This window comes from Otolemur garnettii, unplaced genomic scaffold (assembly GCF_000181295.1).
Source record: "Otolemur garnettii isolate 467f Iridium unplaced genomic scaffold, OtoGar3 scaffold00116, whole genome shotgun sequence".
Taxonomy (NCBI): domain Eukaryota; kingdom Metazoa; phylum Chordata; class Mammalia; order Primates; family Galagidae; genus Otolemur; species Otolemur garnettii.
Window position 1 is genome coordinate 2,198,439 of NW_003852511.1, and position 23,328 is coordinate 2,221,766.

Sequence of the window (23,328 nt, forward strand, 5' to 3'; positions counted from 1 at the left end):
GACTCTTGAGCTCCTTTTAGGCTCCTCAAGACTGAAGTTGGCCTTGACACCCCATAGTCTGGGTGAGGGTGGCTTATAACAACTGAAATGTATTGCTCACAGCTCTGGAAACTGAGACCAGGGAGCCAGCATGGTCAGGTTGAGGTGCGGGCCCTCTTTCAGGCTGTAGACCGCCCACTTTTGCTTGTGTTCTCACATGGTGGAAAAGGAGCTAGAGAGCTCTCTAAGGTCCCTTTTATAAAGGCAGGAAGCCCAATTATGAGGGTGGAGCCCCCGAAGGCCCTGCCTCCTAATACACATCACCTGGGAGGCTGGGATTGGAACATATGAGTTTGGGGAGGAGACAAACGTTTATTCCATTCAATTCTTAAAGTGACTCTCGTGCATTTTCCTATTTCTCCAAACTCCCATCTCTATTAGTAAGTGCAGCCAGACAGCTCTGAGCCCCTTCTGGGGAGGAAGACTCCAGCAGCCCTCTCATTAGCTTCCAGTTAAAATGAGAGCGTTTTTAAAATCCCGTTCATAGATGTGTGAAGTTACTTAACATGCTCGAAAGTCAAGGGCAAGCAGTGACCTTAAACAGAAGCATCTCAAATCACCCATTTAAAAAGAAAATTGCATCATATCTGAATTAATTAGTTTGACCACCTTTCTGGGCCTGAGTCTGTGCTCAAGACCTCAGAGGGTCACTTGTTTTCATGGGACTCACTGAAGCTTCATTCCTATTCTCACACTCACTTGCTTGGAGTCTAAGCTGCTGAGAACCAGGCTGGGGACATGGAGAAGCATCAGGAAGCCCCTTCAGGAACAGGAAGAGATAAACACACAAGCTGATGACCTATCCACACCTTGCAAAGTGGCCCTCACCCTGCTCTCTGGCAGCCTGAGGAGGGGACTCCAAACTTTTGAGTGCTGAGCCTTTTATAGTCATCATCACAAGTATGAGAGCTCAGCCCAATGACCATAAGGATGGCCCTAGAAAGTTGTGTTGCTTCTGACCTGTCCAAGCACACTGAACAAGTGGGCTCGGGGCTCTGGGCTGGGGCTGCCTTCCCTTCCAGACAGGCCCCTCCAGCCACACAGAACTTAAGATGGTGTCTCCCTTTCAAGGCTGTTGTGGGCAAACACATTCACTGTATTCTCCAACCGTGTGGGTGGAGGGGTGTGTTCTATGTGTAGCATTTGAGGTTTTTAGGGCACAATGGGAAGTGTTCAGGGTTTGGGATAAGACCAGACCCAGGTTAATATCTTGACTCAGCAGCTCACTTGTTCTGTGACCTTGGGCAACTTATTTAACTTCCCTGAGTTTTCTTTTTACCAGCTGTCAAATGAGAAAAATGAAACTCTGCTTCCACAGTGGGTGTAAGGACTGGAATGAATATATTAGAAAAGATGAGCAGGTGTTAAAAGAATACAAAAAAGATGAGGAGCGTTCTTGTTACTGATGCTACTGCTGCTACCTTTATTATCATCATTAGTAATTATAGATCCGGAGACTAACATGCTCCTTCCTCAGGGTGGGATTGAAAGCACTAATAGACTTAAGAGGCCTGATCAAGGAGTTCTTCGGCACTTATCTCAGCAGTAACTAAAGCCACGGTATCAAGCGAGTAAAAATGGGTTGCACCCTGTGCCAAGGTACGTCCAGGCACCTGTAAACATACTCAGATAGATTAGGGAGTAACTTAACTGTACAGTGAAATATGTAAATCCCTTCCCTGCATAATTTTAAATGGAGGGCAAATTTTAATTGCAGGGCTGCATTTTAATATTCACCCATAAATCATAATAAGCTACTTGCTTTGTACTTAAGACCAAAAAAATGCCTTTGACAAGCTAAGTGCTTTGCACAAAGTTTTACAAACCGCTCTTACGATAGCTTAGCAACCAACAAAATCCATTTTGAAAAAGACAAAAAGTAACACATGAAAGTTGAGAACGTGTGTCTTTGATTGTCCTAACCAAGTCAGACATCCCTGCTCACCGTCATTAACACATGAACGAAGATCTAGGTGGGGACAGGGAGTCCCGTCTGCAGCCAAGGTGAGGAGGCTGGAGAGATGAGGAATGACGTAGTGGAAACTGACCTCCTGGGCTGGAGTCGGACTTAAACACCTAAGGTGGGAGCTGAGAGGGGAAAAGTGAATTTCTTATTTTCAGTAAATCACACACACACACTCTCTTGCGTGCAAGATCGTGATGATAAAGACTTGGCTCAGCAAAGTTTGCAAAATAATTGGTGTATCCAGGTGGTCCTGGTGTCCAGGTTACCAGAGAGAGGGGAGGCTGACAGGCCCCCTCTCCTGGACAGTGCAGAGGGGCTCCAGTGATTCCTAGGAGTCAGAGCTACCCTCACATCTATGTCACCAAGAAGGGCTGGACAATACCACGGTGAGAGTCATGAGCGCTCACCAAGACTAGTTAAAGCATTTTGATCACACGTACACGTATTTTGTTTTTGGATAAATCACAAGACAGTGGCTCTCAGAGAGCCCATTATCCACTGAGGCAGCTGTGATGCCTGATGCACAGAACTGGGGCTCTGTGGCTCGCTGAAATAAACACGGCACCCACAGGGAAAACCAGTATTTACGGGGCTTGTCACGGTAGGCTGGCCACAGGGAGAAGGTGCCTGGTCCACACTGTGTTATTTCACTGGCTGACAATGATTGAGTTCTGCATTTCAGAGAGGACCTCGGGGAGGTTGCAATGGTACCTAAAATACGTGTAGTCACAACCAATTAAGAGTTGAATGAAAAAAGATAGAAGTCTAGAGAAGATCAAGAGGCCAGAAATAAGGAGGAACCGCTGTGCACACACATGGCAGGAGGGGCCTGCACGTGGACCACAGTGAACCACGGCTCAGGTTTGTCTGCGAAATAATCATTCCATCCTACATTTTACCAAATACCTTACCAAGCATACCTAGGGGCTGGGATTTTTTTTTTTTTTTTTGAGACAGAGCCTCAAGCTGTCCCCCTGGGTGGAGTGCCATGGCATCATGCTCACAGCAACCTCCAACTCCTGGGCTCAAGCAAGTCTTCTGCCTCAGCCTCCCAAGTAGCTGGGACTACAGGCGCCCGCCACAACGCCTGGCCATTTTTTGGTTGCAGCCATCATTGTTGTTTGGCAGGCCCGGGCTGGGGATTCGAACCCGCCACCTTAGGTGTATGTGGCTGGCGCCTTAGCCACTTGAGCCACAGGCATCGAGCCTAGGGGCTGGGATTTAATCATCATTTAAGTGACCACAAAGCTTGTGCTTTTGTATGTTCTGTTACCTCCTCAGGAAGAGCTGAGGATTCCATAGAACTGATTGTCTTCTTGCTGACCAAGGCAGGTCCAGAGGCACAACAGGCAGACCAGTCACACAGAGTCAGTCCTACTGTTTAAAGCCTGGAATGAGCCGGACGCAGTGGCTCATGCCTGTGATCCCAGCACTCTGGGAGGCCACAGTGGTAGACTGCTTGAGCTCAGGAGTTCCAGATCAGCTTGAGCAAGAGACTCCGTCTTCAGTAAAAGTAATTAACTGAGCATCATGGCCAGCACCTGTAGTCCCAGCTATTTGGGAGGCTGAGGTAAGAGGATCCCTTGGGCCCAAGAGTTTGAGGTTGCTGTGAGCTATGATGACGCCACAGCACTCTACCCAGGGCAACAGAGTGAGACTTGGTCTCTAAACCAAGCAACCTAGCACAGGACTGTTTCACAGATGATCCTTAATGCACATTCACTGCAGAGGGCAATGCCCAGAACAGTGGATGCAGTATTTTAAACTCAATCTGGAGGATATTCTAGAAATGCAATAACCATGAACGCTGTATTTTCCTTTCAGCTAGCTCTTTTATATCTCTATGATTTTTACATTTTATAGGAGATTTTTGACGTATCAAAACAAAACCACTGTTAATGGGAGTTTTCATTCTTTCAGGGTGCTGAAGATAGTCAACTCCTTTAGGACAAAGACATTGGCTATGGTAACTAAGCACACGTGTCATATACTTTCTGGCTTAAACATCTGTTTCACGGTAATGACAAAGTTTGGTTATTTAGTGAATGTTTATATACAGAGAGAAGGATGATAAATTGTATTATCAGAATGTGTTTCTAAAGCTTTCTAAAATCCTCTGACATAGGGGATGTATAAACACAAAGCACTGTTATTATAGGCACGTGCTGTTATGGCCTGGAATTTAAATGGACACCCCAGACCGAGCTCATCCAGAAAGACTTTAAAAACCTTACTCATTAAAACTACATTAGTTTAGCAGTGAACTTTCTAGCCCCAGCTAATTCAGACTTAGACTGAGATTATTTTTCCCTCTGACACACTATTGTTGAACTTAATTCATCGAAAGGATATTTATAGAATACCCACTCTGTGCAGGGACCCACAGACACTAAGGTGAAAAATAAACGAGTTGAGGACTGAAGGTGCATGCACTCCGTACCAATTCGGGTAGCATTTACTGATGGCCATAGCAACACATTTAATTTCTAAAGGTGACTGCTATAATACCTCTCATCCTACAAGCTGTTCTTGAACCTTACCACTTATCCATTAAGAGGTAGAGCATGATTCCCCTCCCTTTGAATCTCACTTGCAGACGACAGAATGAGATAGATTCGATGCTGTGGAACTTCTGAGGCAGGAAAAGTAATAGAACTTTAACCTCACCCCCTACCAGGCCCCATGTTCTGAGGAAGCCCCAGCTGTCGCTAGCATAGAGGCCATGTGTCGAGGTTCTGAGACAGCAGGACGAGGGGGAGAGGTGTCCACTTGCTGTTCTAGTTCTCTGCTGTCTCCATCTGACTGCAGTTGCACAAGAAACTCCAAATCATGACCACTCAGCTCAGCTCTTCCCAAATTCCTGACCCACAAAAGTGATGAGATATAATAGTTTCTTGTTTTAAGTCACTAAGTTTTGTGGAGATTTATTCTTCAGTAATAGATAAGCAGAACACAAATATAAATTGTTATAGAAATCTAGGGAAAGAGAGAATTTCTAATTGGGGTGATCGGGGCAACTTCATGGCAGTGTTGTCACTGAAATTGGGCTTTGCCAGGTAGACGTGGATGGAAAATGGCAAGATGCAGAAGCCACGGTCATTCTGTGTGAAGGAGAGTCCAAGGACACGTCTGGAATGAGAAATCCACAGTGTGTGAGGCACAGAGTGGTGCTACGGGAGATGGGCTGGAAAGGGCGAGGCGGGAAGGGTCTCCATACCAGCCAGCACGGCAGCCTCCCATCACAGGCAGCTATTTAAATTTAGATGAATTAAAAGTAAATAGAACTTAAAAATTCATCTCATTGGTCAGATGAGCCACCTTAAAGTGCCATCTGGGGCTGATGGCTGCCACACTGGCCACCACGTTGCTTCACGGGACAGCACAGACACAGAGCACTTTCTTCACAGGTGTGCTGGTCTAGGAGGTGTCTATCCTTGTTCCCTGAGCACAGACAAGACACTACAGGCTTCTGAAGAGAAGAAGCTGAGAGCTGTGTCAGGACAGCTACACTAGACCTATGTGTGAACAGGTCATTGGCATGGTAACAGGGGAGGCAGGGACACACTGGTCATCTCCCTAGGAAGCCCAGACATGGGGAACAGGAAGTCTGCATGTTTCAGGACAGGATATTTGTGGGGGAAAAGACCGGCCGTAGTTACCTGGTAGCCAGTGACTCACTGATCGTTCCCTGAGAGTATCTAAATGGTCTCCTTATAATAGTGCAGGGCTCACTGGAGACCTGCAAAAATCAGTCAGCATTAAAAGAGCTGAAACCAGCTCGGCACCTGTAGCTCAGAGGCTAGGGTGCCAGCCACAAACACCGAGGGTGGTGGGTTCAAATCCAGCCTGGGCCTGCCAAACAATGACAACTACAACCCCAAAATAGCCAGGCACTGTGGCAGGTGCCTGTAGTCCCAGCTACTTGGGAGGGTGAGGCAAGAGAATCGCTTAACCCCAAGAGTTGGAGGTTGACGTGAGCTGTGACCCCATGGCACTCTACCCAGGGCGACAGCTTGAGACTCTGTCTCAAAAAAAAAAAAAAAAAAAAAAGAGCTGAAATAAAATCCAGAAACTGCAGGAAAAAGAGCGAGGCGGCCCAGGAAAAAGGGTCAGAGAGGATCCCCAACACTCCCCAGGTTGGGGGTGGCAGTTCACTGTCACTAAAGCTCTAGAGGAGAATGTCTTTCTGCCACCCTATTAAAGTGGCAGAACAATTAGTAAAAAATTAAAATCAATCACACTAACTGCTCCTTTGTATTAGACTGAAAATAAGGGATTAGAACAGCTACATGTACACATTTTTAAAAAGCACTAGAAATAATTAAAATTGGAATTTTCTTTAAAGTTTAAAATAGATAGAATGAGCTTTCCAGAGCACTTGCAAAGATCCACATGCCATTTCCTGACATTTCCTTTCCTGTACCCACCACTCTGCTATCCTGGATTCCACACTGATCTTTTAAGCAGCTGGACTATGAGATGCTATATTCTGATGCCTTCACAAAGGCAAGAACAGACCTGCAGCAGACTGGGTTTTGTACGGAGAACTCTTTCCTCCAAGGGAATTGAGAATTTTCATCCACTTGGCCCCTTCAGAGAGATGTAATAAGGGGTGAACATTCTTGCACAGACCCAGACACACTGAAGTCCCCTTCCAATCTCTGAAAAGCTCAACTAAAGGCAGATCCTCCCCCCCTACACACTTTAGTGCTAAATTACGATGAAAAGGATGGAACACAACAGAATAGGTTCGCTGTGAGACTTAATAAACATAACTCCTGTCCTGTTAGAGAAGCCTATGTTTAAGTAACTCACAGAAACTGACAATTCGAACCTAAACATATCACCCTAAAAAGGATGGCAGCATTTGGAAGTGAGAAGTCTGAGTAACAACACACACGACTCCTCTGTGCCGGTGTCGGGATCCCTCCAGTTGAGCTCTGTACATGGTTTCTCCATTCCCGGGGCCCCTGCAGACACTGACTCCACTGGGACGTGTTTTGCTCACGGCAAATGTTCTCGTGTCAGAAAGCCTGACTCCCTCCCTGAGAATAGGAGACAAGGAGGAGCCTGTCGTACTGTGGATAAAATAGAAGCGTTTTCACTTTCCTTCCTGTATAGGTAGACGCCCAGGAGAATGCTGCCCTCTGGTTCACAAGGACTTGCACTTTCCAGAAATGCAACTTTCAAAGCTCTGAACCCCTGCCCCCCAATTTCTTTCTCCTAAAAAAGCCTAATGGTAGTTTTAGCTGGTAGTTTTCTTTACTCTCTCCATAAACACGCATATCTCAAGAACTTTTGTTACAGAAAACCTGTCTCTGTTAAAAGATGATGAATCGCAGGATCAAACGGCAGGTCTACTTTGAGATCCCTGAATATTCGCCATACTTCTTTCTAAAAGGGATCTATCAGTTTGCACTCCCACCAGCTGTGCAGAAGTGTTCCCTTTTTTCCACATCCATGCCAATACCTGCAGTTTGGGGATTTTGTTATGTGGGCCACTCTTATTGGAATTAGATGATATCTCAAAGTGGTTTTTTATTGTTCACTGCACCTCAATTCATAATTGCCAAGTCATGGAAGAAGCCCAAGTGCCCATCAACCCATGAATGGATTAATAAATTGTGGTATATGTACACCAAAGAATATTATGCAGCCTTAAAAAAAGATGGAGACTTTACCTCTTTTACGTTTACATGAATGGAGCTGGAACATATCCTACTTAGTAAAGTATCTCAAGAATGGAAGAAAAAATATCCAATGTACTCAGTACTATTATGAAACCAATTTACAATCACTCACACTTTCATACGAAGAATAGATCACAACTATGGCCCAAGATGAAGGAGTGAGGATGGGGATGGGAAGGGAGGGGGGAGGTCAGATCGAGGGAGGGTGAATGGTGGGATCACATCTATGGTGCATATTACAAGGGTATCTACATGTTGGATCTTTAGTATAGAGTATAAATGTCTTAACACAATACTTAAGTAAATGAGATGAGGTATATATTAACCAGTGCAATGTAAGCGGTCCTAATTCTATATGAAATCAGCATATTGTACCCATAAATGCATTAAAGTATATATGATCTATGTGTTTATGATTTGATTTAAAAAAAGGATGAGGAATCTTCCAGAAGCATGAGGGGCCTCCTCCCACTCCGCATGGTCTCCCCATACTGGCTCTGTCTAGTTTGGCGAGTCTTCCCCAGGGCACCTCTGAATGAGATTGCTGGAAGGAGATGCACCCAGTCATGGCAGACACCTGTCAGCCTGGGTCAAGAGTGCAAAGCATTGGGGGAATAATCATTTTACCTCAGCTCACATGGCCCTGTTCTAGGGGCCTTCCTCATATTAACTTGTTTTCTCTTCACAAGTCTATGAAGTAGGTCCTATAATTTCACCCCTATTTTATAATTGAGGAAAGGAAGCTTGACACCATCAGTGTTAAGCAGTAGAAGTGAGGCACGAACCCAGGCAGTCTCAGGTAGTGGTGCTCTGATCACCAGCCAGTGTTACTGCCTGCATTGGAAGGACATGCATTTTATACACCACCTTCCGGGGCAAACATGAAACCCAGATCTCCCAAGTTACTGTCGGCCTCAGTGTGTCATAGAAGGTATGCTGTGACATGCTGAGTCCTGCAGCGTGGGGACACATTACAGGAAAGGCTGAGGGATCAGCTATAACAGCACAGGCGCGGCAGCTGTGAAGAGGAAGTCTCTCTCACCGAGTGACCAAGGGTCTCAGGGCTCACTGAGGACAGCCTGGCTCACAGGCTTTCCTTCCTGCTCTAGCTGCTCTCAAGTCCTCCTGCCAACAAATCATTAATTTACTTAGTGAACCATATCTTCTCCTCTGCCCTTACAAATAACACTTCCGCTGCATCCATCACTGTTTGCTCAAAAAAAAAATTTTACAACTTGTCCAAATAGTCCAGAAAAAGTGAAGAAACCATCTTTGACAAGTCCAGTGGGACTCAGGAAAATCGGGGCTGTCCTTGGTGTAGGTCATGATGAGTGCACGCTTGCATTTAGAGGACTGCGTTTAGAGAGCTCACAGAGGGACACTACAGACAAGGAAAACAGGTGCCGTCCAGGGGCCATCTCAGCATGCCTAATGACATGAACGACGCCATTAAACAACCTTTCCGGCTCGGCGCCTATAGCTCAACCGGCTAAGGCGCCAGCCACGTACACCTAAGGTGGCGGGTTCGAATCCCCAGCCCGGACCCGCCAAACAACAATGACGGCTGCAACCAAAAAATAGCCGGGCGTTGTGGCGGGCGCCTGTGGTCCCAGCTAGTTGGGAGGCTGAGGCAGGAGACTCGCTTGAGCCCAGGAGTTGGAAGTTGCTGTGAGCTGTGATGCCACGGCACTCTGCCCAGGGGGACAGCTTGAGGCTCTGTCTCAAAAAAAAAAAAAAAAAAACCACCTTTCCCAGGTCAACAGCTAAGCCCCGGCAGCGATACGCACTTTTCCTTCACCACCAGTGGAACCTGCACTGGCGTCTGATGGTGGATTTGCAGCCACTCAGGTTCTTTCCGGAGCCCAGAAATCTTGGCGCTGAGTTAGTGGAGCGAGGACGTCATTAGTGGACATGGGCGTGGCCCGGCCCCACAGCAGCAGGGGAGCCTGAGCCGGGGCCTTTCACAGAGGACGGGAAAGAGCTTCTGAAGCACAAATCTGAGAAAAGCAAGTGAGCATTGATTTTAGGATCTTACTTGTAGTTTTTCTCCCAGAATTTCACCGGCCTGACGTACGATGTAATGAAAATGACACTCCCAAGAAACGGGCTCAGTGGACTAGAGAAGACTGACGTGGCAATCGTCTGAAAGAAGAGCATGGCCGAATCTGAGAACGTTGAGTTAAGGCAAAAAAGAAATCATGACGACATTTTATAGATATGATTTCAGATTTTGTCTAGTTTTCATTAAAGCCATTTTTTTCACCAAAGAAAAAATAAAGGACATGCACATAATCTCACTACATAGAGATTTAGAAATAGAAATCTTTCAGTAGTACCCTGCTAGGTCTCACTCCACCCCTATGAAAACCAGGTAATCCTCATAAAAATCCCAGTGGTCTGAGTAGGAGTCACGGCAAAGATATAATATTTAAGGATTGAAAAGAACAGTTTCTTTCCACTAAAGTATCATTAGCTGAACAAAACACCGTGGTACATTCACTAAAGCACAAAGTTGCCTTATAAATAATTAAATTACACTTCTGTTTCTCAAAGAATCTTTTCTCATTATCCAAATGCATGTGTGTGTGTATACATATTACATATATACACACAGAGGAACGGTTCCCAGAAGCAGTGAATGTTTTAAGGGAAACACTGTACTAAATTTGTTATTCTCAAGTCACACTTGACCTCTGCAGTTGTGGGAGGTGCTCAACGTGACTTGTGTTCATCTTTCCTTACTGGTATATGTTGAGTATCACAACTTTCAGACAGATTCTTCCTTTCTTACAATGTGTATACATTTTTGGGAACCCTCTGTACATGTCATGCTTTGAACGCCAATGGCTCAGTTTATGTCTGGTTTATAACCAGGAACATCTACGCATCAAGTCGCAGTGTTCCATGGACCACGGTTCCTCATTAGCACTCTTAGATGAGTTTGCCTCAGTTTCACACAGCCTGGTTGACCCAGACGTAACCTCTCAATGTTAAACTTTGTGTGGCTGTCGCTGTTGGCCTAAGCCCAGTGAGTCTCTGGCAACCCAGGGAAGGGGGCAGAGTGGTGGTTCTCTGAGTAGGTGGGTCCTTCTCGTCTCCTTCCAGCATTAGAGACATGCAGCTGCCAATCATGCCCCCCTCCTTGGTGCAGGGGTAGTGAGGAGCCTGTGGTTGGAAAGCGAGAGAGAACTGAAGCCAGAGTCTGTGGGCTGCAGAGGACAGCTGCCCGGGCCCCACAGGTGCACGCCTTCCTGACCTTAGGGGAGGCGGGCTCAGATCCTCTACCACAGAGCTGACCTGACCTGCTCCTGTTCATCTTCCTTCCTGGAAGGGGGTGATGGTTGCAACTCTCTTGCTAGAGGTCTTATCTCTGTAGCTGATGTTCAGAAAGTTCTGACACAGAGTAAGAAAGGATGTTCAGCCCAGAGAGGAAGACCTGGCACCTCATTATCAACAACGGAGAAGTAACTCCGGCTTCCAGGCACCTTAATAGAGCATAAAGCAAACTGTGCAGTAGGATGGGGATGGAGAAAGGGTCCCTTAGTGGCCCCATTTAAATGTAAATTATAGAAAAGGGAGTGAAGTTTGTGCTGTCCACACTTTGCTATATAGAGGTGTCCATAAAGTTCATGTGCAATTTAAAAGAGACAACTATTTTAATAGTTTTACAGACAACTATTTTAAATTGCACATGAACTTTACGGACACCCTGTATTTTCATAGATTTAAGGTCAGATTTTTGCATCAGGAGTGACTATGCCTTTGCTTTTCTGTTTACTCCTAGACATTTTCAGGAGTGAAATGCCACATCCTCCATTAATAATCCATTCCAGGGTAGACATGTTTAGGTATCAAAAAGATCTCTATTTGCTGCAATTTCAAACCAATTCTTTTTTACTTTGACCTAGGTTCAAATAGAGCAGCAGGGAACAGTGTGCTGTTGCGACAGCCATCATCGCCCATCAGTTTTCTCTTCTGAAAGTTGAAAATACTCGACTACATCTACCACAAAAGACAACACATTAGCTGTGCCTCTTGTCACTGGAAGAAGCAGGAATTGCATGGGAGAAGTCACTGAGTAAAGGTATCAAGAAGGATACTAGAGAGCAGAGTCACATCAGTCACACACGTTCTCCCTGCTCTGCCGGGGAGGAGGTGAATCCTCGCTCCAGAGAACGAAGGATGCTCTGGGGCTCACAGTGGACCCAGGACAAAACCAAGAGGAGTCGGGACTGGGTGCGGGGCAGCAGGCACTGGTATTGCTCTTCTTTTTCATTCTAAAATTTCCTCAAAGATTGTGTTGTACATTTCTTACATGCCAAAAACAATTATCTAGAAATTAGGAAGTGAGAAAACTAACACCAGCCTAATAATGAACCTCAGTGTGGTGGAAAAGGAAAGAAAGTTCAACAGTTTAGAGGGGGAGCCGAAGTGAATAGAGAGGATATTGTATTGGGGGGAAATCAATAAGGAAATAAAAGAAACCCTGGGAAAGCATGAAAGGCTGTCACCACTACTAGTAAGGTGGTACCAAGAAATAGGGACTCCTAAGGCCAGTGGGCATCCAAAGCTCTCTTTATTCTTTCCAAAAAAGCAGCCAAGAGGTTAGCCAAAGAGGTAGATGGTGACTCATTTAAAAACACGTTTACAATTAAAACATCAAAGTTAAGAATAAAAAAAATTCATTTAGGGGCTTAAAAGGATGTACCAACTTGGAAGCAGCCTTCTCAATATACAGGTTTAACAGAGATCATCTGGCTAAGTCTGTCTAATTCCTAGACGACAACAGTCTCGCGTGGTCTGTACACACACTACAAGGGTAAGCATTCTCAACTTCCCCCGGAGAGTACAAGCTCAAAAGCCAACAGCTGCAAAGAGAGAAAGCACGGGTGTCCTGGAAAAAGCAATTTACAAACAGTGCCCGGCTGGCCTGAAAGCTAATTCAATCCCCAAACAGAGCAAATTAGTCCCTTCTCAATGTTGATGGTGCCCACGGCTTCTTAATAGAGTTATAAAATAATTAACATTTCAAAATTAGTCAAGGCCCAGGGCTGACATTTAGTAACTTGATAGGTTCATCTGGGTGGCATATGTATCCAGTTTCCTCAACGATTTATCTCTGTATATTCTGAACAATATAATGCTGGCCTCCAAGTAGCAAATATCTATCTTTACAAGTATGGAAGGCTGAGAGATATCTGGGGAGAGCTGTGAAGATCTTGTCACTCATAACACAATGACAGTAGCCAGCCTCCCCTGTCGGCTCCATATCTTAGCAGAAGGGGAGGAAGCCGGTGTCACTGACAGCCAGTTTCAGGAATGAAGCAAGGGGACCAATTCAGTGCTCTAATTGCCCAATAAAATCTACATTTCAAAAGTTTCAATTTCGTAAGAGAATGAATCTACACATCCTAAAAGTACTTAGACTTAATGTGCACTGTGTGCAAATTGGGATAAATCTTAAGGCTGCTTTTCTTCTGATAGGGCATAGAAAGTGCCAGATATGATGCGTGTGTGTATGAACCCACGGTGCACACCAGGGCAGGTCACGGAAAGATACGGCTCCCCAGTCTCAATTCAGCTGTGGAACTACAAGGAGTAATTAGTACTCCTGATTTCACCTAACAAGGTGTAGACAGCGACAAGAGATGCTGCAGACAGAGGTAAGTCCAAAATTAGGACAAAACTGGGAATCACAACTTCAAGTTCTAAATTTTTAGTGTTACTTCTAAGACACAAATCTGTCTTAATGTAGTTATTCTATGGAACGGACATAATTTAAATTCTAGACAGGAAACCTTAGGCATGTCAGGAATAAATAAAAATCACCTTAATATTTCACACCACTGTCTTTGTTTCAAAGGACTCTGTTTAGAAAAACTAAAATTACTGGCATTACAGAAAATGACTGCAGTTAAAGGGGAAAGGTGGTGCCGAAGCCCAGGCTTTTGCACATTTTTTCCCCTTAGTTTGTTCTGCCACATAACTTTAGAAACATCGATGCAGGTCTCAGAATAGGAACACAGCACAATGTGCACTGTGAGGCCAGCTCTGGCAATGGTTAAGATGCTTTTCAAAAAACAAATGAGCCTGGAGTAGACCATTTATAAAAATCTGGAATATATTATCACTTAACGATTGTCCCAGGCCTGTTTCCCTCCCCGCACAGGTCCGAGAGATTCTTTTAGGAATTACCTTAATGAGCCTTATGTAAATTTCATACGGGAGAAAGCTATGAGTGGTCATTAAACCAGCTAATAGCAGTCATTGTCACCACAGAGGGCCAGAGCTTCGAACCACAGTTCACATATGTGAGTGGGTATAAGAATCACCAAAGAATCTTGTGAAGGGATGGATTCCAGAATCCTACCCCATGAAACTGGATTTTAAAAGTATAAGCTGGGCCCAGCAATCTACCTATTTAACACATTTCTCCAGAGATTCTGATGCCAGCAATTCTTAAACCACCTCTGGGGAAGCACAGGGTTAAAAGCACAAAGCCAGTGGAAAGGGGCAACTTGGACACCAAATTTGAATTGAGTCAAAAATTTTAAATTAATGCCTCTCTTCATGAGTGTTTTTTCTCATTCTCTCTCTTTCCCTCAGGGGCATGCATGACACACACGCACACAAATTTAGTTATCTACATCAGAATGATCTATAGAAGGGGCATCTCAAATTTATTTTGAAGTAAATTAAAACACTATTATGTGAATATTTTAAATTGTACAAGGACATCGAGGCTTCTTGGGTAATAACAAATGCAACACCATAATTTATTTTTTTAATCTTCAAAAATATTTAGATAATTTTTTGTACCTAGTTCCAAGTTTTTGAATATATAATATGCCATCTATACTAATACACTGAACATATCAACCCCATCCACAATATTTAATGACAGGAAATCGATTTGCACTATTTTGCACATGTCAACAATCATCTAAGCAATAACTTTTCATTTAAAAGGCAGGATAATCTTCATACAGATCTGGGCATGGGAAATGGAAAGATCAGAAAAATAAGAGTGACTCCTGAATATGCGTTAAGAAGCAGGAAGAGGTCAAAATTAAGAAAGATCGTAAGGTCTAAAGGGAATCCAAAGTGCCTCCTCATGTTCCGATTAGAATGTAGTCTTAAAGACTAAAATCTTTTCATTGCCAGGGGTCAATGAAAACCTTGAATCTCAGCCTGGGGGTGAAAACAGAAGCAGAAAGGATACGAGGGATTGCAAAGAGCTGAGCAAACACGTGAAATGAAGAGCCCCACGCCATCTGCCAAGGAGCCACGTACGTCATGACGAACTGTAACTTGTGAAGCAGGTCCCCGAGCTGAAAGCAGAAGAAAAGAAAGATTATCAGAGAGGACAAGGACAGCAGTGGTAACTGTGTTGAGGTCATTTGAAGGACGTGTCTCACAGTTAGAACAGGTCAGTGACACTATTGTTTGATTTCTTATACTTACCTTCCTTTGTCCCGTAAGCAAGGCAGCCATTTACTATTTTAAAACAGCTACAGGCTGATAGGGAGAAATCTTGCATGGTTAATCCCAACAGATTTATTATTTCAACTTATTGGTACGATGCATCTCTTTGCTTTCTTAAAGGAACAGCCACAGCTTGGTCTTCCCTCCTTCCTACTGGGTCTTTTAGAGTTCATTCCAAAACCCATCAGCACTAACACTGTTCAGGTTTTGTGTATTCACTTCATTTCCCCATTTCAGCAGCTCTTGCAGGAGAAAGAAACACTCCACAGTATTGAGTTGCAAGTTACAAAGTGCTTTAGAGGCTCGGTGCCTGTGGCTCAAGTGGCTAAGGCGCCAGCCACATACACCTAAGGTGGCGGGTTCGAATCCAGCCCGGGCCTGCCAAACAACAATGACGGCTACTGGGCATTGTGGCGGGCGCCTGTGGTCCCAGCTACTTGGGAGGCTGAGGCAGGAGGCTTGCTTGAGCCCAAGAGTTGGAGGGTGCTGTGAGCTGTGATGCCATAGCCCTCTACCCAGGGGGACAGCTTGAGGCTCTGTCTCCAAAAAAAAAAAGTGCTTTAGAAAGCCAAGAATGGAGGTGAAAGCACAGTGGCTAGGCAGGCCAGCACAGGAAAAGAAGTGAGTTCCGGGGAGTGATGAGGACTAAAGGGAAATGGGTTGAAGATTCAGGCATCGTATGTGCAGGGAAGGATGGAGAAGGATGGACTGCCCTGACTGCAGACTCTGCTGAGCCCCAGATGCCAAGCTGCGGCATCTCTACACACTCAGTCAGCATCCCCGGCAATGGTTCCCCAAACCCACAGCCGCTCCTCACCCGTAATGGAAACTTCATGATGTGTTTGCTCCTACACTGGAGAGCTCTGAGACAGTAAAATACATTCGCCAAGGCCATGGATATGGATAGAGAAGAAAACACAGAATTTTTAATTAGGCTCAATAGAGATTATATAGAACATCAGGAGACCATGATGAAAAGCGGGCAAGGCCTGGGAAGCCAGGCGTCGAGGAAAGGTTCAGAGAATCAAGGTGTCTTAGCCCTTCAGTGAAAAAAGCCAATCTTGTGATTTTGGAAACAAAAGATGAGGTGACTCTTATTTGTTCTGTGAAAACATAGTAAGGGAAAAGAGAGGTTAAGTAGAACTCTCTCTAAATCTCGCTTTTCTTATCTCACAAATATTCTAGAGAAAAACTTTAAAGTACAGTCCCACGCACAGTGTTGGACAGGCTGCAGAAGATGAGGATGAAGCCACAGCAAACGCACGGTCCTTAGGAAGGCACGTGGTTGTATGTGGCGCCCTGGGGGCTAAACGTGCCCACGAGGGACTCTAGTCACTAAGCTAAGGCGAGTCTCAGGTGAAGGCTGAAGAATTACAGACAGTGAGAAGAGAAGGGAGGAGAGAGAGAAAGGGGGAAAGAGAGAGAGAGAAAGAGAGGGCAAGAAACAAACGGGGCGCGCGGGGAGGGCAAAAGGAGAGATAGAAAAAGAAAGGGAAAAAGGAGGAGGCAGGGAGACGGCGGGACTGCGCTGGAGGAGCTCTACAGGAACGAGTTCTGGGAACGGAAACAGGGAGTCTGGTTTAGCTGTAACTGTTCGCTTGTCCTTTCTCCTGCTCACTGCATCAACTACAGAGCGCTGCCCTCTCTTGGCGTCCAAATTCCCTCAGAAAGGCCCAGCTGTAAACCTGGGTTGCTTTGAGCCTCCTTGAACCCATTCCGGATGGGACTGGGCAGGACCTAGAGCCTTTGGGGGTCTGACACTTGAGAGAGCAGCATCTTTTTCCACTATGCCAACTTGAGGCCCCTACTTGTAGATTCACATAAAATAGAATCTTTCTCCCACAACTTTACTTTTTATCAGTTAACAGGTGATGTGTTTAGACCAAAATGCCGAGAGTTCCAACACAGACACAAACTCATGACTCGCTCAGTGAAGAGATATGATTTGCTTTACAAGCCAGCATCACTACCATTCATCTAACCAGAGGGGGGGTGCACCAACTATGCTGACAAAGCACCAGGACGTCTAGCTTACCACAAAGGAAGTCCTGAGAAGCGGTTGGGGGCTCCCCTGCTCACCTCCATACACTTCACCAGAGTGTATCAAACAGATATACCTCTGGATGTGAAATCCTCTAGTCACCCCACCATTAAGAATGCTTAGTTTAGTCATTAAGAATTAATTTTTGACTCATACCTAGGTGAAAACTGCAAGCATGAACGAGATTGCCTCCTGCGCTGGATGACCCCCTGCACGACCTAAGAATGAATGAGTTATGGAGAGTTACAGGGTTTTCCGTGTATTACTCTACCCTGGGAGGCACTGAAGCTACCTTCCGAAAAGCCGGTAAGTAGGTCAGGCACAGCACCTACCGGCAGACAGGCTGCCCCAGGGAACGCTTCATCTGCAAGTTTGAAACACTAACAAGTTAAACTTGGCTGCATTATGATGAAATGAATCCATTATAATTATTTTTTGCTTAGCACAGCAACTTGTGTTTACACATAAGCAAAACCGTAATCGGACATCTAAGGATGCCAAACACAAGCTCACTGGAGCTCTCATTGCAGCCAGGGTCTCAGGTATCTTTGTTCTTTTCCTAGTTTCTCTATTCTTTTTGTTGTTGTTGTTTAGTTAATGAATATTGTGAATAAAACACATGCTTTGTGAAAAATTTTCAACATGAAGCTTATAAAAGAAGACTCTGCTGTTCTCAGTCACTGAAGGAACTAGATCTCCTGAATGTCAGTTCTTCATATAGCTGCAGTTCTTCCACCACACAGGAATGTAATGCTCTTCCACAGAGCCCACCAGAAAATCTGATGTTCTAGATGGATCAGACGCCAGTATATAACAATGTTGAAGAGACTGGACTCAAGGGCATGCTGTGTGGCTTTGAATTCTAGCTTCACCTCTGTTCATAAATTTCTGATCTGTTAAATAGGGATTATAATAGTACTTTCTCTCAATATGATTTCTGAGGATTAAAATAGTTTCATCTTCATTAAGGACTCAGGACAGTGCCCGGAAGTGCTCCAGAAGGCTTTGATAAACAAATGTTAAGACAAATGGATATCTTATTGTGAGGAGGTGTTGGCCACAATCTAGTAATTTTAGAACCCTCTTCCACCCGCAAACTGAAACTAAATCCAGGTCATCGCATTTTTTAGAGAAGGAAACCAGGCTCAGAGAGGTTAAGGGAACTGGTTAAGGTCAGACAGCAAATTACTGGCCCATCTGAAACCAGAGGTCAAAGTTCTGGATTCTCCAACCAGGAATATTTTTATCATGCCTCCTTCAGGTCATGGGCCATCTGTGAACTACAGCAATTGAAAAGAGCTGCCTGACACAAAGCAGCTAAGGAAGATCCTCCTCCTCCCAGCCTCCTGCTGACCGCAGAGAGGCAGGATGACAAGCCTGGGCCTGAAACATACGGCTACAGTCTCTGTTCTTCCCTGAGCACAGTGAGGGAAACCTTTTTCAATATAAATGCTCAGTTAGTAAAATATGATACCACCCAACAAGTTTGGTGACAGTCAAGGGATCTCAGCAGGCAGATGCTGGGTGAACTGTAGTGCCTGAATGCACAACTGCAGGAAGATTGATCCGGATCATTAAAGTGTGGAGAAGCATGATCCAGGTGAAAGAATTAAACTTCATATTTTTCCTTTACACTTTGCCCTTCTCTTTTAAGCATGGAATCAAGTAAAAGAACTAAAAACGTGTGCGTATCAAACAGTGATTTCTAAGCACAATGGAAACTTAAATATTGATCATTGAGAAAAGTACATGAAGAGGCATTTTATGTTCTTCTTTTATTTTTTAGAGACACGGTCTCACTTTGTTGCTACGACAAGGCATCATAGCTCACAGCAACCTCAAACTCTTGGGCTTAAGTGATTCTCTTGCCTCAGCCTCCTAAATAGCTAGGACTACAGGTGCCCACTACAATGCCTGGCTGTTTTTAGAGATGAGGTCTCACTCTGGCTCAGCCTGGTCTTGAACCCGTGAGCTCAGGCAATCCATCCACCTTGGCATCCCAGAGTGCTAGGATTATAGATATGAGCCACCGCGCCTGGCCCAGAAGAGGCATTTTATGTACCATAGTGACCACTGTGTATAAACTAATGAAACCAATAAGCTAAGATTTAATGGAAATAGACACACCAACACCTTTCCAATAGGCATGGCCACGTGCAGTATAAGCTTGGATGCAAGTACTTTAAATAGAAATCTCATTTAGATTAGCTACACATCTGCATCGTAGACAGTTTGAGGTCTCTGTTTTTATAATGCTTATCTCACTCCCAACGCTCTACTTTCAAAACCTTACATCTTAGTCCCATTTAAATGCATAATAAAATTTACAAGTTACTGGAGTATGACTAAAAGAGAAAACAAAATGATTTGGTTCTTGTCCACTGAAACGATTAGGCAATGGGTAAAGAAAGTCACAATTGAATAATTCCGACTGTCTTCCGAGGAACGACATCATTAATACTCTGACTTCAGATGATCTATTTTCGAAATAGCTTTTCAATTAGGCATAGACATGCTGTTACATCTCTGCTGTAACCAGGAAACTCAATCTGTGCAAATCCACAAACCACCTTCAGAGAAATGTCACCAAATAATGGTGACCCCCAAACATGTCCCTGCAAATACATTCTGCAATAAGGTATGTGTCATCTTCCCCATGGCCCTCTCCTCCTGTGCCCCTCACCCTGATGGAGTGGATGACCATTTAGTGAACTCTCTTAAATACGGGCATTGTCTTAGGAGGCTGCGCATATGCTATTCCATTTGATTAAAATAGAACCCTAATCACCACCTTTTCTTCTATTCTTCTAACCACACCCATCTCCCAAATTAGTTCTGCCGGTTGCCATTTTTTGCATTTTGTTGCCAGATCCAGCTAGTTTCCTTCTCAGAAAGATCAGCGCTTCAGTTAACTTCACGCTAGATGTGTGATTCCTGATACTTGAAGTTAAAGACACCTACAGAGCTGAATGGAGTCACAGAAAGGGGCTGCTGGGCTAATGGTCTGTTCCAAGGAGAGAGGGGTAAGAAAGCTGAGGCTCTGGAGTGCTTAGAGCAAAGGTAGAAAAGATGACAAGAAGTGTGGGCCTTAGGGGAACCAAATTAGTGAATGCAGGAGGCAGCCCAGCTGAGGGATTAAAAGCCAGGGACAGGCTCGGCGCCTGTGGCTCAAGCAGCTAAGGCGCCAGCCACATATACCTAAGGTGGCGGGTTCGAAGCGCGGGCCCGCCAAACAACAATAATGGCTGCAACCAAAAAATAGCCAGGCATTGTGGTGGGCGCCTGTGGTCCCAGCTACTTGGGAGGCGGAGGCAGGAGACTTGCTTGAGCCCAGGAGTTGGAGGTTGCTGTGAGCAGTGAAGCCACAGCACTCTACCCAGGGGGACAGCTTGAGGCTCTGTCTCAAAAAAAAAAAAAAAAAAAGCCGGGGACAAAGGAACTGGGAGAAGCTAAAGAACGTTTTGAGGTACAGCAGGTGATACGGAAAGGAGGAAGATACTCAGAAAAGAATGGAAAAAATAAAGCTAGGGACATCGCCGATATGGGCAGCACTTTTGGGAGGGGAAAATCACCACTTTCATAAAATAACAAATTGAAAACAGAAAAATATGATAATTCAATTTGAGGATATTAGATTTAAAGCATAAAGGTTTTCAAATAGTGACTGATAGATGAGCTAGAATTTTATGAAATAAATAAATACACAGACAGTGGTTATAACTCATTATGAGAGTAATTTCAGGCCAGAGGCAGATTCTACCCCAGTAAACAACATGTATTAGAAGTCTGATGGAGACTTTACCTCCTTCATGTTTACATGGATGGAGATGAAAAATATTCTTCTTAGCAAGGTATCCCAAGAATGGAAGAAAAAGTATCCAATGTACTCAGCCCTACTATGAAACTAATTATACCTTTCATAGGAAAACTATAACCCAATTTTAGCCCAGGAACATGGGGAGAGGGGAGAGGAGGGAGGACGGTAGGGGGAGGGAGGGTGATTGGTGGGATTACGCCTATGGCTCATCCTATAAGGGTACATGTGAATCTCTCTAATTGTAGAATATAAATGTCTTACATAATAACTAAGAAAAAGACATGAAGGCTATATTAACCAGTTAGATGAAAGTATTTCAAATTGTACACAGAAACAGTACACTGTAGCCCATGATAGTATTAATATACACTGCTATGATTTAATAAAAAAAAATACTAAAAAAAAAAGAAGTCTGATAAATAAGCACAGAGCCAGCTTTGCAGAATATTGATGGGCTTCATGAAGCATGGTCACACTAAAAGCTACCATTCACTGTAAAGTAATATAAATAACCTAAAAAGTTGTAAGAAAACATTAAATTAATAGTTAACTTAGAAGAAAATCCCCCCCCACACCCCAAGAGTCAGAACCAAAGAAGTCATTTAAAATAAGAGTGGTAAGTCTGAACTGACACCATGCCTACCCAAGAGGCCAAGACATGCATATGGGTCCCAGGAGCTGGGCATCTGGGTTTCCATAGACTTGAAGGGCATCCATGTCCACAAAGAGTAAATGTCCAGTGGTGGAAAAAAGCAAAAAAACTGCCTTTTCTCTGCTGTGGAATAGATAAAAATTATTTATCTACAAAACACCATACCCTCAAGCCATCCTAATGCAGGGAAGGGACATTTAAACATAAACCATTACAGAAGGGCAAGAATGCAAAACCAAGAAACAAACCCAAACAGTAGTGGAGGATGACAAAACTTCCTTGCAAAAGTGAATGTGGGAGATCGATGTTCTTAGCTCCCACATATGACAGAGAACATGAGTCGTTTGTGTTTCCAGGCCCGGCTTAGTTTGCTTAACATGATGTCCTCTGATTCCATACATATTACTACGAATGACAGGATTTCATTCATTTTTATGGCTGAATAACATTCCATTGTGTATACACATGTACATATACCACATTTTCTTTACCCAGTCATCAGCTGATGGACACATAGGTTGATTCCATATTTTGGCTATTGTGACTAAATCTGCAGAAAATATGAGAGTGCAGGTGTCTTTAGATATGCTTTCCTTTTGGATATATGCTTTGCAGTGGGATTACTGAGTCATATGGTCGTTCTAGGTTTAGTTTTTTGAGAAACCTCCAGGCTGTTTTCCACTGTGGCTCTGCTAATTCATATCCCACCAACAGAGTACGAGGGCACACTGTTTTCTTTCCCTCTCCTTGCCATCCTTGACAGCATATGTTATTTTCTTTTTGATTCCAGCCATTTTAACTAGGGTAAAATGATATCTCATTATAGTTTTTTTCATATACCTGTTGATTATTTGTGTGTCTTCTTTTGAGAAATGTCTACTCATGTCTTTTCCCATTATTAATTGGATTTTGTTTTTTGCTATTGAGTTGAGTTCCTTATATATTCTGGTTATTAATTCCCTGTCAGCTGAATAATTTGCAAACATTTTCTGTCATTCTGTACATTGTCTCTTCACTTTCTTGATTGTTTCCTTTGCTGTACAGAAGCTTTTTAGCTTGATGTGATCACAATTGTCCATATTTGCTTTGGTTGTCTGGGCTTTTGAGTTCTCACTCAAGAAATATTTGTGCAGATCAATGTCTGGAAGGATGTCCCTAGCGTTTTCTTCTAGTATTTCAGAGTCTCGGGTCTCACATTTAAGTCTTTAATTCATTTTGAACTAGTTTTTAATACAGTCAGAGATGGGGGTCTAGTTTCTTTATTCTTCATACAGATATCCAGTTTTTCCAACATAGCTTTGTGAAGAGACTGTCTTTCCTCACTGTATATTCTTGGTGCTTCTGTCAAAAATGAATTCACTGAAAATACACAGATTTATTTCTTGGTTCTCAGTTTTGTCCCATTGGTCTACGTATCTGTGTTTATGCCAGTCCATGATGTTTTGGTTACTACATATCTGCAGTATAATTTGAAGTCAAGTAATGTGATGCCACCAGCTTTGTTCTTTTTGCTCAGTATTGTTTTGGCTATTCTGGGTCTTATCATGGTTCTATATGAATTTTAGTCCACTTTTTCTATGTCTGTTAAGAATATCAATGGTGGCTTGGCGCCTGTGGCTCAAGCGGCTAAGGCGCCAG

General features: G+C 44.0%; 1 protein-coding gene across 1 annotated transcript in view; it reads right to left on the reverse strand.

Moving 5' to 3' along the window:
- Nucleotides 1-23,328, reverse strand: part of PCNX2 (pecanex homolog 2) — a 340,225-nt gene that overhangs the window by 79,884 nt on the left and 237,013 nt on the right. The window contains exons 23-24 of the mRNA XM_003797465.1: nt 14,918-15,026; nt 9,731-9,860 (exon numbers count right to left, since the gene is read on the reverse strand). Of these exons, the coding sequence (XP_003797513.1) occupies nt 9,731-9,860; nt 14,918-15,026 (239 nt within the window). The remainder of the gene's footprint in view (nt 1-9,730; nt 9,861-14,917; nt 15,027-23,328) is intronic.